The sequence below is a fragment of the Giraffa tippelskirchi genome, chromosome 11 (assembly GCF_054371585.1).
Source record: "Giraffa tippelskirchi isolate mGirTip1 chromosome 11, T2T-mGirTip1v1.2.pri, whole genome shotgun sequence".
NCBI classification, from domain to species: domain Eukaryota; kingdom Metazoa; phylum Chordata; class Mammalia; order Artiodactyla; family Giraffidae; genus Giraffa; species Giraffa tippelskirchi.
Genome location: NC_137285.1, coordinates 92,721,775 through 92,739,809, shown reverse-complemented (window position 1 = coordinate 92,739,809; position 18,035 = coordinate 92,721,775). Strand labels below are relative to the sequence as shown.

Sequence of the window (18,035 nt, the reverse complement as noted above, 5' to 3'; positions counted from 1 at the left end):
TATATATTTAAACTTTCTGCTCCTGGGGTTTTTGCTGTTGTTGTTAGCCTGAGTAAATGTGGTAGCCATGTTAATAAAAAATATCAATGGCACTATTTCTACTTTACAATTTTAAGAGTGTGATATCTGAGTCCTTTAAATCACGGAACTAGTGAAATAGCTTTTACACCAAAGCTTACTTAACACTGGTTCTCCCTTGTGGCTCAGCTAGTAAAGAATCCGCCTGCAATGTGGAGACCTGGGTTCTGTCCCTGGGTTGGGAAGATCCCCTGGAGAATGGAAAGGCTACCCACTCCAGTGTTCTGGCCTGGAGAATTCCATGCACCATGCACCGTATAGTCCATGGGGTCGCAAAGAGTCAGACAGGACTGAGTGACTTAAACACACAAACACACACACACATATTACTTAACATTTAGCCAAAACCAATCAGGAGATATTCATACCATTTTCTTAGTATAGAGATGTTTATCTTACCAATGCATTTATTCACTAATTTGATAAATAATTATAGAGGGCTTATTATGTGCTGAACATTTTTTGTAAGTTTTGGAGATATGATGATGAACAGACTTGGTCTCTGCCCATATGGAGCTTAACATCTAGTGGGTGAGATGACATCTACCAGGCACAAAATAAATTTGATTTCAGTTGTCAAAATGTGTAGAGTTGTCAGATATGACCTTTAAGATAGATAAAGTTTGAAGTTTTACTCTGTACCCAGTATATATTTAGAGAGTCCCTATTTATATTCATTATCCAGAAAAATAAAAAGAGACAGATATCTTTTCTATCCAAAGTCAAATGACTTTTATAAACATTGAGAAACATTTTGAAAGTATTATAATTTCTAGTGTGATGCAGACTGTTAATATTTTAAACAGGAATACCTAAGAAGGACAGAGACTGTGGGAAAGGACAAACCTGATTTACCTCTCAATCAAGTCAAGTTTTCTGTGCCCTTTCCTAGGGTGCAATTTAAATTTTGTGTCGTAATTGCTATCTTTCAGACTGGATGGGTCTACTCATTATTATCTTAGAGAATAACAGGATCAAGAAAAAATAGAGTGTCACAGTGACAGGCTATTAGCATGAGGCAATGGCAAAGGACACTTACTGGTAAGTGGTTGGGCTGACATTGATGCGTCGAGGGTGACTTCCTGATTCAAATTTGCTTGCCAGGGTGACATTATTTCCAAACAGGCAATATCGTGGCATTCTTACCCCAACAACTCCAGCCAGCACAGAGCCTGAGTGAATGCCTATTCTCATCTAAAAAAGAAAAGGGAAAAGAAAAAGGATATGTTTATATTTTCATTTGGTATGCAGTTATTTTAATGAGAGGTCGTTGTTATTGTTGTCCAGTTGCTATGTCATGTCCAACTCTTTGTGACCCTATGGACTGCAGCATGCCAGTCTTCCCTGTCCTTCAACATCTCCCAGAGTTTGCTCAAACTCATGTCCATGGAGTCAGTGATGCCATCCAACCATCTCACCCCCTCTTCCTTCCCCTCAATCTTTCCCAGAGTCAAGGTCTTTTTCAGTGAGTTGGCCCTTTGCATCAGGCGACCAAAGTATTGGAACTTCAGCTTCAGCATCAGTCCTTCCAATGAATCTGAAAGGGTTGATTTCTTTTAGGACTGACTGGTTTGATCTCCTTCCTGTCCAAGGGACTCTCAAGAGTGCTCACAAGCGCTGCAAGTTGAAAGCATCAATTCTTTGGTGCTCAGCCTTCTTTATGGTCCAACTCTGACATCCATATATGACTACTGGAAAAGCCATAGCCTTGACTATGCAGACCTTTGTCGGCAAAGTGGTGTCTCTGCTTTATAATACACTGTTTAGGTACTGCTGAACTATTAAACTCCTAGCTTCTCAAAGACAGGAACTGGGGTCTTAGTCATTTTTATCAGCCATATCTGGACTATTATACTATCAGTGGACACAGATATTGTGGAAAAAAATGCATGAATGGATTTATTATAAGAAAAATACTATATTTAATTTTCTACACGAATCCAGTTGTGTTTTATGTTAAATCAGGTTTTATTTGTACCTAATATGCTCTAAATGTTCTCCCTCCAGTTATTCTCACATAAAAACTTCCTTTTTCCTTCATAGCATTAAACACAATTGTAAATTAAATATTTATATTTCTTTTTATCTGTTCATTTAAAATATTTTCCTCTCTATTTTAGATTTCTATTTCTAAATTTACTAATCTTCTCTTTGTAAAACCTTATCTTTCGCTAATCACATCCAGTGCATTTTCCTTCTTAGATATTGTGATTTTCATTTCTCAATATTCAATTTGAACATTTAAAAAAATCTTTCAGGTGTCAAATTAATTTTTAAGCATACAGAATACTAGTAAAATAACTGTTTTAATACTTTTGCCTACTAATTCTAACATAGGCTCCAGTTCTGTGCCAATTTTGATTGACCAATTTTTCTCATTATTATGGATTATATTTTTCAGCTTTTCTGCCTAGTAATTTTTAGTTAGATATCATGAATTGACTTTGTTGAGTGCTGATTATTTTTATATTCTTATATATATTCTTGAGCTTTATCCTTGGATGGGGTCAAGGTACTTGGAAACAGTTTTTCTTTTTTCTTCCAAGTCTTGCTTTTTAAAATTTGTTAGGGAAGTCATGAGCTGTGTTTCATGTGGGACTAATTATTCCCCACTACTGAGGGAAGAACTTTCTGAGTATTATACCAAATGCTTATGATTTATGAGGTTTTTCAGTCTTCCTGGTGGAATTAGACATTTTTTTCAAGTCCCGTGTGAGTTCTGGGAATTTTTTTCCTAATCTTTTCAGGTGTTTTTTTTTTTTTTCCCATTGGGCTAAGGTAGTCTTGTCACATGCAAACAATGATCAGTAATTTAAGGAACATATAGGAGGCCCATTGGAAGATCTCTGGTAGTCTCTGTGCAACTCTCTTAGCTGTACTCTGTCCATGAATTCTAGCTTTCTTGGTCTTCACAGACTGTCAGCTTCAACTTTTCAACTTGGGGAGTTTGTTGAGTTCCTCTTGATTTGTCTTTCCCTGAACAACTTGAACATATCCCCCCAGAACATGCCAGGGAAATCATATGTTTCCTCTTGTTCTCTTGACTCTCAGGCATCACTGCCTTCCACTGTCTAATGTCCAACGTCATGAAACTGTTCTTTTGTATATTTTGTCCGTATTTTTAATTGTTGGTGGTGGGAGTATAAATGCAGCCCCTGTTTTTCCACATTTGGTGGAAGCAGAAATGAGACATATTTTATTTTAGGAATGCAAGTTACCTTAAAAATTTAGGCCTATTTCTGACGAGAGATTGTCTGTTTGGATTTAAAAGTTAAAAAAGGTAATTGTTAGCATAAGTTCCTATGCCTGACACAAAGTGAGACCAAACAAACCAAAATGTTGGAGTTTGGAGCAGAGAAAGTTTTGTTGCTGAGTGACGCAAGGAGACAGGTAGCTCATGTTCCAAAAAATTTTCAAGGTCCACAAAGTGTTTCAGTAAAGCATTTTTAAAAGTCAGGGGAAGGAGGGGGGTTGCCAGGTATATGCATGTGGTCAGTTCATGCACAGTTCTCTGACTGGCTGACGGTGAGGTAACAGGGTGGTGTCACAACCGTTAACATTATCAGTCCTTAGGTATTAGGAGGCACAGGGCTATGTGTTCATGGTCATGAAGTAGTTAACAGCTTCCATTTCATGAGGGGCAGGAGTTCACAATTGTAAAACTGAGGAAATGCATATCAAACATCATTATCTAGGTACCTCAGAGAGGACATGCAGGAAGGCCTGTCCCAGGAAAGCCCCATATGGTCCTGCTCAGTTATATAATGAATGGTAGTATTCCTTATAAACAAGCATAAAGCACTGTTTTCTAAAATTAGCAAAGCATTTTGCCAAAATATTATTATATATGTTTGGGTTTCTATTTGCTTTCAGAGGGTTTATTATATTAAATTAATTTTAGGACTGCCGAAAAACATCCAGACCTTAAATATTGTCAAGTTATTAATAATTAAAAGTTGACAAATAAAGATGTCAGGTTGGACCTGTGATCTTTTTAAGTGGAAAGATAGCACAAATTATCAAACAGACACATTGTACAGGCTCTATATTCTGTGTTTTTAGTCTCAGAGGAAGACTCCATACCTCACACCAACTATATTGAAGGGTTATATGGTTCCACCTCTGCCTCCTTTCAAAAGACCTGAGGCTGTTTCTTGTTTTAAAACCAAATTAACATAATGATAATTATTATAACAAAAAATACCGATGATAAAAACCCTGGTATTCTTGAGAAAGGTTGATGGAGAAATGGTCATTTTGAAAAACCCTTATCTCTTAGAAGACTACTATAAAATATGCACAAGAATATCAACAAACACAAAAATTGCTCCAATTCACTGTTTCTGTCACTATTGTATAATGGAACAGGATTCAGAAAATTATTTACTCTTGGATGCAAGGAGATACCATTAAGAACTTACAAGCTTAATCATAAGACTCTATTTATTATTTTATTTTTACTTTTTTTAAACAACTTTTTGAGATTTCCTAGTAATTATTACCTTATAAAGAAATCACTGATTGCCACATTCAGAATCTGCCAAAAGCATGTAGCAGGTAGGTAAAGGAGAGAGCTACTTTTAACTGTCAATGAGGGATTTAGATTCATTTTGGCAAGATTAAACTTTAATTGGTTAACCATCAGTAACATTTGCATCCATCTGGTCAGTATGCCCTAGTTAAAGAGGATTGCTTTGCACTAAACCAGTAGTTGTCAACTGGGGCCATCTGTGCCCCTCAGTAGACATTTGACAATGTCTTGAGACATTTTTTTTTCCCACAACTGGGATGGAGAACTACTACTGGCATCTTTTCAGTAGAGATAGGGCTTCCCTTGTGGCTGAGCTGGTAAAGAATTCGCCTGCAATGTAGGAGACCTGGGTTCGATCCCTGGGTTGGGAAGATCCCCTGGAAAAGGGAAAGGCTACCCAATCCAGTATTAGGGCCCGGAGAATTCCATGGACTGTATAGTCCATGGGGTCACAAAGAATCAGACACGACTAAGAGACTTTGACATTCATAGAGATTCCCAGGATACCTTTCTTATGTGAAAGAATTTTCCAATCCAAATTAGCAATAGTGCTGAGGCTGAGAAACCCTGCATTAAACAGATATACAATACATGCTTTAATAAGATCAATGCTTTGGTGAACAACACTAGACTTCACTTTTTAGAGAAAGTTCATGAAAAAAATTGTTCTTGTCCTAGGGATTTATTGAAAAACACAATAACTTTAAGATCTATCCTGAAGTTAGGATACCTATTACTCAATCTTCCATACTTATATGAAATCTATGAAATAATGCAAAACTTAGGGGTATAGAAAAATTCCCAATAATTAAAAGGTCCAGTAATTTTCATTATACTCTACTGATTATTTTCCAAGGAACATAGTTTTCTATGAAAACTCTTAAAAAGAGAAGACTTACATAGTTCAACCTCAGCTATTCAAAACTGTTCTGATTTACTTAAGTAGGAATGTTTGGATTGGGAGGGCAGTACAGATCCGTTAGTCTAGCTCCCTCAGTTTACAAATTAAAGTTAAAAGAAGCACAGTGAAAAGAACAAATTAGTGTTAGAGCTAGCTATGGACCATAGGTTAGTTGACTCTGGGTTTAGTGCACTATAAAAAACACCCAAACTGAAAAAAAAAAAATATTCTTGGGCTGATCTTACAAGGCCTGTCAGACCAAAGAAGACAGTGTAAAAAAAAAAAGGATTTAAACTGCTTTGCCTACTTTAGATACACAGAAGGGCTAGCACTTTACAATTGAAATTAAAAAAAATAAGTTATACATTCCTTACATCCAGGATCAGAAGACTTCCACCCTCTTCCATCCTGGTTCATGCTTGTGTGTGTGCTCAGTCGCTTCAGTCATGTCTGACTCTGCGGACCTATGCACTGTGTCCTGCCAGGTTCCTCTGTCCATGGGATTCTCCAGGGAAGAATACTGCAGTGGGTTGCCATGCCCTCCTCCAGGGGATCTTTCTGACCCAAGGATCAAATCTGCATCTCTTATGTCTCCTGCATTTGCAGGTGGGTTCGTTACCACTAGTGCCACCTGGCTTCTCCACACTAAACTTTTCTAACTAGCCTACTCACCAAAGCCCCAAAATGCCTAGTATACCCATGCCTCTGAGGTTTTACTCACGTTAATAGCTTCACCTGAAATGCCATCAAGACATTTTACTAGATACTCAGGGTATAAAGAAGAAACAAAAGTGTATGCACCCTTTCTTCTGGAGGTTTTCACTTGGAGTAAAAGAATAGCTAATTGAAATTATAGTAAATGCTAAAAAATTGAAGTGTTTTTTAAAAGCTCTTAAAAAAAAGTTTTCTAAAAAAGAAGGCAATATGTATGCAGTAGAGGGGTCCAGTTCAGTTCAGTTCAGTTGCTCAATCGTGTCCGACTCTTTGCGACCCCATGAACCGCAGCACACCAGGCCTCCCTGTCCATCATCAACTCCCGGAGTTTACCCACACTCACGTCCATCGAGTCGGTGATGCCATCCAACCATCTCATCATCTGTCGCCCCCTTCTCCTGCCCCCAATCCTTCCCAGCATCAGGGTCTTTTCCAATGAGTCAACTCTTTGCATGAGGTGGCAAAAGTATTGGAGTTTCAGCTTCAACATCAGTCCTTCCAATGAACACCCAGGACTGATCTCCTTTAGGATGGACTGGTTGGATATCCTTGCAGTCCAAGGAACTCTCAAGAGTCTTCTCCAACACCACAGTTCAAAAGCATCAATTCTTCAGTGCTCCACTTTCTTTATAGTCCAACTCTCACATCCATACATGACCAATGGAAAAACCATAGTCTCGACTAGATGGAACTTTGTTGGCAAAGTAATGTCTCTGCTTTTTAATATGCTATCTTGGTTGGTCATAACTTTCCTTCCATGGAGTAAGCATCTTTTAATTTCATGGCTGCAATCACCATCTACAGTGATTTTGGAGCCCCCCAAAAATAAAGTCTGACACTATTTCCACTGTTTCCACATCTATTTCCCATGAAGTGATACCATGGGACCAGATACCATGGTCTTAGTTTTCTGAAAGTTGAGCTTTAAGCCAATTTTTTCACTCTCTTCTTTCATTTTCATCAAGAGGCTTTTCAGTTCCTCTTCACTTCCTGCCATAAGGGTGGTGTCATCTGCATATCTGAGGTTATTGGTATTTCTCCCGACAATCTTGATTCCAGCTTATGCTTCTTCTAGCCTAGCGTTTGTCATGATGTACTCTGCATAGAAGTTAAATAAGCAGGGTGACAATATACAGCCTTGACGTACTCCTTTTCCTATTTGGAACCAGTCTGTTGTTTCATGTCCAGATCTAACTGTTGCTTCCTGACGTGCATACAGGTTTCTCAAGAGGCAGGTCAGGTGGTCTGCTATTCCCATCTCTTTCAGAATTTTCCACACTTTATTGTGATCCACACAGTCAAAGGCTTTGGCATAGTCAATAAAGCAGAAATAGATGTTTTTCTGAAACTCTTGCTTTTTCGATGATCCATTGATGTTGGCAATTTGATCTCTGGTTCCTCTGCCTTTTCTAAAACCAGCTTGAACATCTGGAAGTTCATGGTTCACATATTGGTGAAGCCTGGCTTGGAGAATTTTGCGCATTACTTTGCTAGCGTGTGAGATGAGTGCAATTGTGCGGTAATTTGAGCATTTTTTGGCATTGTCTTTCTTTGGGACTAGAATGAAAACTGACCTTTTCAAGCCCTGTGGCCACTGCTGAGTTTTCCAAATTTACTGGCATATTGAGTGCAGCACTTTCACAGCATCATCTTTCAGGATTTGAAGTAGCTCAACTGGAAATCCTTCAGCTCCACTAGCTTTGTTCGTAGTGATGCTTCCTAAAGCCCACTTGACTTCACATTCCAGGATGTCTGGCTCTAGGTGAGTGGTCACACCTTCATGATTATCTGGGTCATGAAGATCTTTTTTGTACAGTTCTTCTGTGTATTCTTGCCACCTCTTCTTAATATCTTCTGCTTCTGTTAGGTCCATACCATTTCTGTCCTTTATTGAGCCCATCTTTGCATGAAATGTTCCCTTGGTATCTCTAAGTTTCTTGAAGAGATCTCTAGTCTTTCCCAATCTGTTGTTTTCTTCTATTTCTTTGCATTGATTGCTGAGGAAGGCTTTCTTAACTCTCCTTGCTATTCTTTGGAACTCTGCATTCAGAGGGCTGTATCTTTCCTTTTCTCCTTTGCCTTTTGCTTGTTTTCTCAGCTCTATCTAAGGCCTCCTCAGACAACCATTTTGCCTTGTAGCATTTCTTTTTCTTGGGGATGGTTTTGGTCACCGCCTCCTGTACAATGTTATGAACCTCCATCCATAGTTCTTCAGGCACTCTGTCTATTAGCTCTAATCCCTTGAATCTATTTGTCACTTCCTCTGTATAATCACAAGGAATTTGAAATGCAGTACTTCAGTGTAATCTCAAAAACAACAGAATGATCTTGATTCATTTCTAAGGCAAATCATTCAACGTCATAGTAATCCAAGTCTATGCCCCAACCACTAATTCTGAAAGCTGAAGTTGGCTGTTTCATATAGACCTACAAGACTTTCTAAAACTAGCAGGAAAAAAGAAGAGATGTCCTTTTCATCATAGGGGATTGGATGCAACAGTTGGAAATCAAGAGATAGCCACAATAACAGGCAAGTTTGGCCTTGGAGTACAAAATGAAGCAGGGCAAAGGCTAATAGAGTTTTGTCAAGAGAACACACTGATCATAGCAAACACCTTCTTCCAACAACACAAGAGACGACTCTACACATGGACGTGACCAGATGGTCAATATCAAAATCAGATAGACTGATTATACTCCCTGCAGCCAAAGTTAGAGAAGCTAAATATAGTCAGCAAAAACAAGACCTGGATCTGAGATCATGAGCACCTTATTTCAAAATAAGGTTTAAGCTGGAAAAGTAGGGAAACCACTAAGCTTTTCAGAAAGTATGACCTAAATCAAATCCCTTATGGAGGTGATGAATAAATTCAAGGGACTAGATCTGGTAGACAGAGTGCCTGAAAAACTATGAAAAGAAAAAGCAATGCAAGAAAGCAAAGTGGTTGTCTGAGGAGGCTTTACAAAGAGCTGTGAAATGAAAAGAAGCAAAAAGCAAAGGAGAAAGGGAAAGATATACCCAGTTGAATGCAGAGTTCCAGAGAATAGCAAGGAGACATAAGCCCTTCTTAAATGAACAATGTCAAACAGAGGAACACAATAAATGGGAAGGACTAGAGATCTCTTCAAAAAAACTGAATATACCAAGGGAATATTTCATACAAGTGTCCTCATGATAAAGGACAGAAATGGCAAGGGCCTAAGAGAAGCAGAAGAGATTAAGAAGAGGTGGCATGGATATACAAAAGAAATGTACAAAAAAGTGTTAATGACCCAGATAACCATGACTGTGTGGTCACTCACCAGACATCCTGGAGTGTGAAGTCAAGTGGGCCTTAGGAAGTGATACTATGAGCAAAGCTAGCAGAGGAGATGGAATTCCAGCTGAGATATTTAAGATCCTAAAAGATGATGCTGTTAAAGTGCTGAACTCAATATGTCAGCAAATTTGGAAAACTCAGCACTGGCCACAAGACTGGAAAAGCTCAGTTTTCATTCTAATCCGAAAGAAGGGCAATGCCAAACAATGTTCAAGCTACTATACAATTGTGCTCACTTCATGTGTTAGCAAGGTTATGCTCAAAATCCTTCAAGCTAAGCTTCAGCAATATGTGAACTGAGAACATCCAGATGTATAATTTGGATTTAGAAAAGGCAAAGGAATCAGAGATCAAATTGCCAACATTTGTTTGATCATGGATAAAGCAAGGGAAAATATAAAAACTTCTACTACGTTGACTACACTAAAGCCTTTGACAGTGTGTATCACAATAACCTGTGGAAAATTCTTAAAGAGATAGGAATACCAGACCACCTTACCTGTCTCCTGAGAAACCTGTATTCAGGTCAAGAAGCAACAGTTAGAACTGGACATGGAACAACAGACTGGTTCCAAATTGGGAAAGGAGTACATCAAGGCTGTATATTGACACCCTGCTTATTTAACTTCTATGCAGAGTACCTCACGTGAAATGCCAGGCTGGATGAAGCTCAAGCTGGAATCAAGATTACTGGGAGAATCATCATTGATATCAGACATGCAGTAAAACCACCCCAATGGTAGAAAGTAAAGAGGAACTAAAGAACCTCTTGATGAGAGTGAAAGAGGAAAGTGAAAAAGCTGGCTTAAACCTCAACATTCAAGAAACTAAGATCATGGCACCAGACCCATCACTTCATGGCAGATAGAAGGGAATAAAAGTGGAAACAGTGGCAGGTTTTCTCTTCTTGGGCTCTAAAATCACTGTGGATTGTGACGGCTGCCATGAAATTAAAATAAACTTGCTCCTTGAAAGGAAAGCTATGACAAACAAACCTCATCAGCATATTTAAAAGCAGACTTCACTTTGCCAACAAAGGTCCATATATTCAAAGCTATGGTTTCTCCTGTAGTAATGTACAAATGTAAGAGATGGACCATAAGGAAGGCTCTGCCCTGAAGAATTGATGCTTTGGAATTGTAGTGCTGGAGAAGACACTTGAGAGTCCCTTTGATCACAAGAAGATCAAACTGGTCAATCTTAAAGGAAATCAAACCTGAATATTCATTGGAAAGACTGATCCTGAAGGTGAAGCTCTGATACATTGGCCACCTGATGCAAAGAGCCAACTCATTGGAAAAGACCCTGATGGTGGGGAACATTGAAGGCAAAAGGAGAAGGGTGCAGCAGAGGATGAGATGCTAGGATAGCATTACCGACTCAATGAACATGAATCTGAGGAAACTCTGGGAGGTAGTGAAGGACAGAGTAGAATGGCATGCTGCAGTCCATGGAGCTGCAAAGAATCAGACACCACTTAGTGATTGAATAGCAACAACAAAGCGAAACTCACATTGGCACATGGGCATGCCATATTTCTGTGTTAGAATATTATGGGTTACTTTAGAGTTATGACTGGCCAGAAAGACTATATACTAAACAAGTTCTTAGTGGAAGTTGAGTGGTAATGCTGATGGAAAGGAGGGAACTTGTTAGGGAGATATGTAGGTGGCGAGTTGACAAGATTTGATGATTGGATGTAAAAAAAATTAAAAAGAGACCTACAAAGAAGGATGCTCAAAATGCTGGATTAGTGTGCTGTGTTCATGAATTGAAATAAGGGGTAAAAGAGAAACTATGAGTTCTCTTTTGGTGGGACTAAGATGGTAGTTAATTTTGGATGGGGGAGTTAAATATGAGTTAAATTTGGACGGAGGAGCCTAGTAGGCTACAGTCCATGGGGTCGCAAAGAGTCGGACACGACTGAGCGACTTCACTTTCTTTAAATTTGATTTGGGAGATATCAGCTTTGAATTGGTTCTAGAAACCATGGCTGTGTCAGACTTACCAGCGTGTATAATATGGGGGTAAAACGAATTGGGTGAATAAGTTTGAAGAAAATAAATATTTAAAAGATTCACAATCAAACTGAAACAAAAGATCTGAAGACAAGAAGAGAGTCTGAAATTTTAAAGCAGACAGTAGTTTGTAGGTGAGAGCAAAATAGAGGGAACAAACCGGGAATTAGGAGAGGCATAAAGAAGTTATGGAGTTTGAGACAATGAAAAAAAAGAGACGCCAATAGCAAAGCAAACCTGTTAGGACAATAGTCAGCCCCTTAGCAGAACCTAAGGATCCGGGGAAAGAAGAAAGCGGGTAGAAGGACATGCATGTTATGGTGAGTGAAGTCAGGGGCCTCTCCTAACCAGGGGAGAGCAAATTCAAGAGATGTCCTGAGAGGAGCAGTCCATCTTGAGAGCTTCTCTGCTCAGAATCCTCTGAATCAGACTCACTGAGTCTGGCAAAAATAATCTGTGTGCTTAGCTGCTCAGTCGTGTCTGACTCTTGCTACTCCATAGACTGTCATGTGCCAGGCTCCTCTGTCCATGGGATTCTCCAGGCAAGAATACTGGAGTGGGTTGCCATTTCCTTCTCCAGGGGATCTTCCCGACCCAGAAACAGAACCCAGGTCTCCTGAATTGCAGGCAGAAGAAAAATAATCCAGCCACTGGCATTTTTCCACATCAACAAGGTGAGCTTCCCCTGGTAGCTCAGCTGGTAAAGAAACTGCCTGCAATGCAAGAGACCCCAGTTTGATTCCTAGGTCAGGAAGATCCCCTGGAGGAGGGATAGGCTACCCACTCCAGTATTCTTGGTCTGTTCTGGTGGCTCAGATGGTAAAGAATCTGCCTGCAATGTGGGAGATCTGGGTTCAATCCCTGGGAGATATGGGTTCAATCTCTAGGTTGGGAAGATCCCCTGGAGAAGGAAATGGCAACCCACTCCAGTATTCTTGCCTGGAGAATCCCCATGGACAGAGGAGCCTAGCAGGCTACAGTCCATGGGGGTGCAAAGAGTCAGACATGACTGAGTGACGAAGCACAGCACAGCACAAGGTGAGAATGTGCAATGGATGACATAAGCTTCTCAGTTTGATGGCCTTAATTTCCTGATCTTGGATGGAAACCACAGACAATGTTAATATCTGAAGGGTCTGAAAAAATTTCAATCTACTGAACATAGTATTAAGGTCATCTTTTTGTAGTATTCCATTGCCCAAGTCATTTCAACATAATTCAACGCAAAGAATAAACCCATAAAATAGAAGAAACAACTCATATTCAGAAACTGTAAACACTGGAATCACTTAGGAAGTATCCTGTCAATTCTACCTTCTGTTTCACTTTCTAAATAACTTCTCATCTCCATTCCTACTGTTTCAACCTTAGCTGGAGGATCTCATTCTCTCCTTGGACTATCATACTTATCTCCTGACTTGTCTATCTGTCTCTAGTCTAGTTCTTCAGTCTTTCAATATGTAGCTGCAGATGGTACTTTCTAAAATATTTTAATACATTCACATCAATAAGGTTTTCCCCAATTAGAATCTCTCAATGATTCTTAATTTCCTACTTCAAAATATCCATATCTCTTTGTAAGCACTTCGTGATCCCTGATGGCCTGGCTCTTAGTCAATGTCCCATTTCATCTGACACTTCCACCTTTATAAATTTTTGCTCTTAAAACACCAGATGCCTGCTGCTTTCTAAATTCATGGAATAATTTCACACTTCTGGGCTTTTGCACATGCTATTTCTTCTGTTTGTACTGTCTTCCTTACCTAAACTACTTGACAAATTCCTACTCAATCTATTAATTTTCAATATTAACTTCATATTCCCTCTTAATGAAAACTTCCCTGACACATTGCCTTTTGGTCTCCCACACTTCATCAGCCACAATGATAGCATATTCTCTGCTATCTTGATATCTTGTACATTTCTTTATTTTAGCATGTAATAATAGACTCTAAATTCTACTGAAGAGATGAAGTGAAGAGGAAATACCTTTGGAAATCCCAACAAATCTTCCATGGTGGATTCATGTCAATGTATGGCAAAACAAATACAATATTGTAAAGTTAAAAAATAGAAAATAAACTAATTAAAAAAAAGAAAAAAGAAAAGCTCTGAATTCACAATGCCACAATATCAAAAAAATTTTTGCCAAAATGCTTATCTAAGAATGAGACAATGCAACCCACGTGGATGTGCAGATGGTAAACAGTAACCTAAGCTCACTGACTAGATCCTTACATTGCAGCATGGGTGATTTAAATGCATCTCTTGGCAAAAACTTTTTTAGTCTGTATCACAGCTCTGAGCTCACTTGTGAATTGTTGAAACTGTGAGTGCAAATTTTATAAAATACCAAGGGCCAATATTATAGCACTTTCGTGTTGATGCATTTCTCATCCCATATAAATCTACATCCCATAAGGGGAAAGACTATGTCTATTCCTTTTTCTGTTAGACATAGATTTTCAATAAATATTAAAAGAATAAATCATATACCTGAAATTCAGTTACACTATCTAAACAACCACAAAATGTTCATTCCCATCTTCCATGCTTTTGAGAATGACATTGTAACATCTTCCTATTTTAAAAATCTATGATTGCTAGAGGAAAAGATTTACTTCATTCAATCGTGAATTATTTCACTGATTTATTCATTCACTCACCAAATATTTGTCAGTTTCTTAATATATGCTACATATTGTTCTATGTTTTGAGGATAGAGGAATATACACAGTAGATGAAGACTCTGTTTTTATGGTTCTTTCATTCTTATGGAGACACACAAGAAGCAAATAAATAAAAATCCCATACTACCACAAATTTACATTATTTTAAATGCCTCTTTGTTCTTCTTTAAACTTGGTAATGATTTAGATGTGGGGGCCGAAGTTAGCAAGAACGAACTAGTGTGTCCTCCTTTTTATTGCTGCCACTTCACAATACAGCCTTTGAGCTTTGCAATTTCACAATTTGACGATTTTTCAAATCTTTGTAGTTTTCTTAACCTGTTTGTTTAAAAAGCACTGCCAAATGAATACCTAAAATAATTTTTCACTTATGTGGACTGGTGGTATGACTTTGCAAATGAGCAACTTTGCCAGGAAACTGATGAGAGGTATATTTTTTAAAGTCTTAGTCTTATAATAGAGATCATGTCCTAATGGAGAAAACTGAAGGGAAAAATATACATCCCTAGGGTGAAAACTGCTCTTTAGAAGTCAGTAAAATTGAATCAGAGACCATTTTCTGAAATGACATGTGTCAGCCTACTACTGTAGAATCAGAAAGGGGAAAAAAAAATGATTCCTTCAATGACAAAAAAACTTTTTATAAATTCACAAAATGTCATACCTGCCAGAGTTGTCACAATTAATTATGGCAGGCTAGGAAGATTAAAAATATCGTGACAGTCTCTCATAATTACTCTCTCACTTGGAATAATTTCCCCTCTACATGTCCTTCAAGATCCAGCTTAGGGAACCCATCTTTTGTGAACTCCTTTTCTGAACCCTTTTCTCAAAACATTTACTCTTTCCTCAGTTACTAATGTACTTTATAGAGTTCAACTAATTCAAATAATACATTGCATTTTAATTATATTTTATAAATGTTCCTCCTCGATTGTAATCTTCTTGAGTCCATGTATATCATAAATCTCCAGAAGTTATCTTTCTGCAGTGAATGTAATAAGTAATTATAGTCTAATTGTCTATATTTGCATAAGCAAGCATATTATTCTAAAGTGATATTTTAAAAAAAGTCACTTTTAAAATGGCTAAATAACATTGCTTAATTAAGGTTATATATTTTTATATTTCTATTCTTCAATTTTATGTGGGCAAAATTAACTCCATAAGGCATTTATCTATCTTTATCGAATTTGTTCAGTATGATGAAATAGAATATTTAATACATTTTAATGTATCATAAAATATTTTAATATCAAATATTATAGTTGCCTTTCCATACTGCCAGAAACATATTTAGGCAATGATATAATGATGATGACAAAGCATTTCCTTGAAGGAAAACAAATATGTTATCCCTAACAATAAAATACTCAATGGGATTTGACAGCAAAAAGCCATATTGGGAGCAGGAAATTCTTTAAGCTCTATATTTAGGATGAACAATTTGTCTCACTACAGAAAGTAAGAAATGGCAAACAACTGGCTTATTTGTGAACAAGGCAAGTGGATACAGAAATAATTTTTAACTAAACCTAAGTGTTAAGGAGGTCCAAGATAAGATAAAAAGACAGTAGAGAAAGGACAGGAAGAAAATAAGGACTAGATTTTATAATAAAAATATCCTTACTTTCCCTTCCTCATTCATCTGCTACAAAATCATGTGTAGAAAATTGGTTCCTGAAAGACAAATAACATAGAAATGGAAACTTCAGATTTGGAAAAATCAGACAATTACAGCCTAAGATTATTTGCTACACTTTCTGTTAGCACTGTAATGCTTTCTGAAATATTTATTTTTTAGCAAAGTAATGCTTTCTGAAATATTTATTTTTTAGCAAAGTAATGCTTTCTGAAATATTTATTTTTTAGCAAAGTAACTTATAGGCTACCAAACATATTTGTGATCAAGCTTGTCAAAAGGACTTATTTTCTAAATCAGTGTTTTTTAAACTGCTGGTCTAGGGGCAGAGGCTGGGAGGAAGGCTCATGAGGGAGGGGATATGTATGTAAATGATTTTCACTGATGTGTGGCAGAGACCTCTGCAATACTGTAAAACAATTATCCTCCAAAAAAATAAATAAGCTGTTTGTCACAATCTTTTAGTGAGTTGTAAGATTTAGCATTGCTTTATTAATCTTTCATTTTAATTTTGCATATTTTATATATACAAATAAACACAAATGTGTGCTCTGTGTCAAATGCATTTGTTTTTTTGTTGTAGTAAAAAAAAATTGGAAGCTATCATATAAAAGAGCATGAATAATTTACTATGTTTAATGAAACATTTGAATTCCCTGAGGCAAGATTAATCCAAGGTATAAATGAACTAAATGAATGCCTATAACATGTTGACTGAGGAATATAAGCAATATTTCCTCAGGAATTTAACTCCTCAAATAGTGGCCAAAGCACCATACCCTTTCCTTAAAGTCTCATCATCAGTACTTGTTTTTTTCAGTTTTATTGAGACATGATTGACATATTGTGTAGGTTTAAGGTGTACAATGTGTTGACTTGCTACATCTTTAAATGTAAAATCATTACCACCATAGTTTTAGCTACTATCAACATCCAATCACATAGTTACTATTTCTTTTTTTTGTTCAGCACATTTCAGATCTAAAAATTTGCCTTCAGTATTCATGGATCAATCAACCATGGATGAAAAATATTTGGAAAAATCTAATTTCAGAAAGTTTCAAATGGTGAAACTTGAATTTGCTATGTATCACCAAAAATTAAAAAAGCATTTACATTGTATGGTTGCCGGGGGGAAGGATGGAGGGAAGGGACAGTTAGGGAGTTTGGGATGGACAGGTACACAATGCTCTATTTTAAATGGATAACCAACAAGAACCTGCTGTATAGCCCAGGAGACTCTGCTCAATGTTATGTGGCACCCTGGGTGGGAGAGGAATTTAGGGGAAAATGGATACATGTATATATATGGCTGAGTCCCTTTGTTATCCACCTGAGACTTTCGCAATATTGTTCATTAGCTATACTCCAGTACAAAATAAAAAGTTTAATTAAAAAGATAATATAAAATAAATAATCCAGTGATGATTTGAAGTATATGGGAGGATGTGCATAGGTTATATACAAATAGAACATAATTTTAATAAGGGACTTAAACATCCACAGCTTTTATATACAAAGTGGGTCTGGGAAACAATCCCCTGCAGATACCCAGTAATAACTGTACTCTCTTGGAATATTTAAGTATATGATATAGTATAATTAGCTAAAATCACCAGCTACATTTTAGATCTCCATATGTTAATTTTATAACTGTAAGTCTCTACCCTTTGTGCAATATCTGATCATTTCCATTAATCCTTCTTTAAGATTATAAAAAAACTGCTTCAGGATCATTTTAAAGAAATAATTTTTATCAAAATAAGATGAATTTTAAGTCTAGTTATGATATTAGCTATTTTATTAATAGTAGAATGAAGCCACAGAAAGACTGGCTTTGAGGGGGTAAGAGATACAGGGCATACATACCATGTCTTCCTAATGAGAGATCCCGTAAGTTGAGTGATGGGGGACTAGCAATGGGCAGTAATTGGGAAAGGAGGAGGAACTTGGACAGGAAATATGGTCCTTAAAAGCCAGAAGGAAAGAGTAAGGACATTTTCAAATGTAAACATACATGTACACATTAAGCATGTGTTGTGCTAAGTCACTTTAGTCGTTCTGACTGTTTGCGACCCTATGGACTGTGGCCTGCCAGGCTCCTCTGTCCATTGGATTCTCCAAGCAAGAATACTGGAGTG

At 37.4% G+C, this 18,035-nt stretch overlaps 1 protein-coding gene across 1 annotated transcript in view; it reads right to left on the bottom strand.

Moving 5' to 3' along the window:
* Positions 1–18,035, bottom strand: part of GUCY1A2 (guanylate cyclase 1 soluble subunit alpha 2) — a 273,648-nt gene that overhangs the window by 22,165 nt on the left and 233,448 nt on the right. Inside the window, exon 7 of the mRNA XM_081543221.1 lies at positions 1,118–1,272. Coding sequence (XP_081399347.1) covers positions 1,118–1,272 — 155 coding nt within the window. The remainder of the gene's footprint in view (positions 1–1,117; positions 1,273–18,035) is intronic.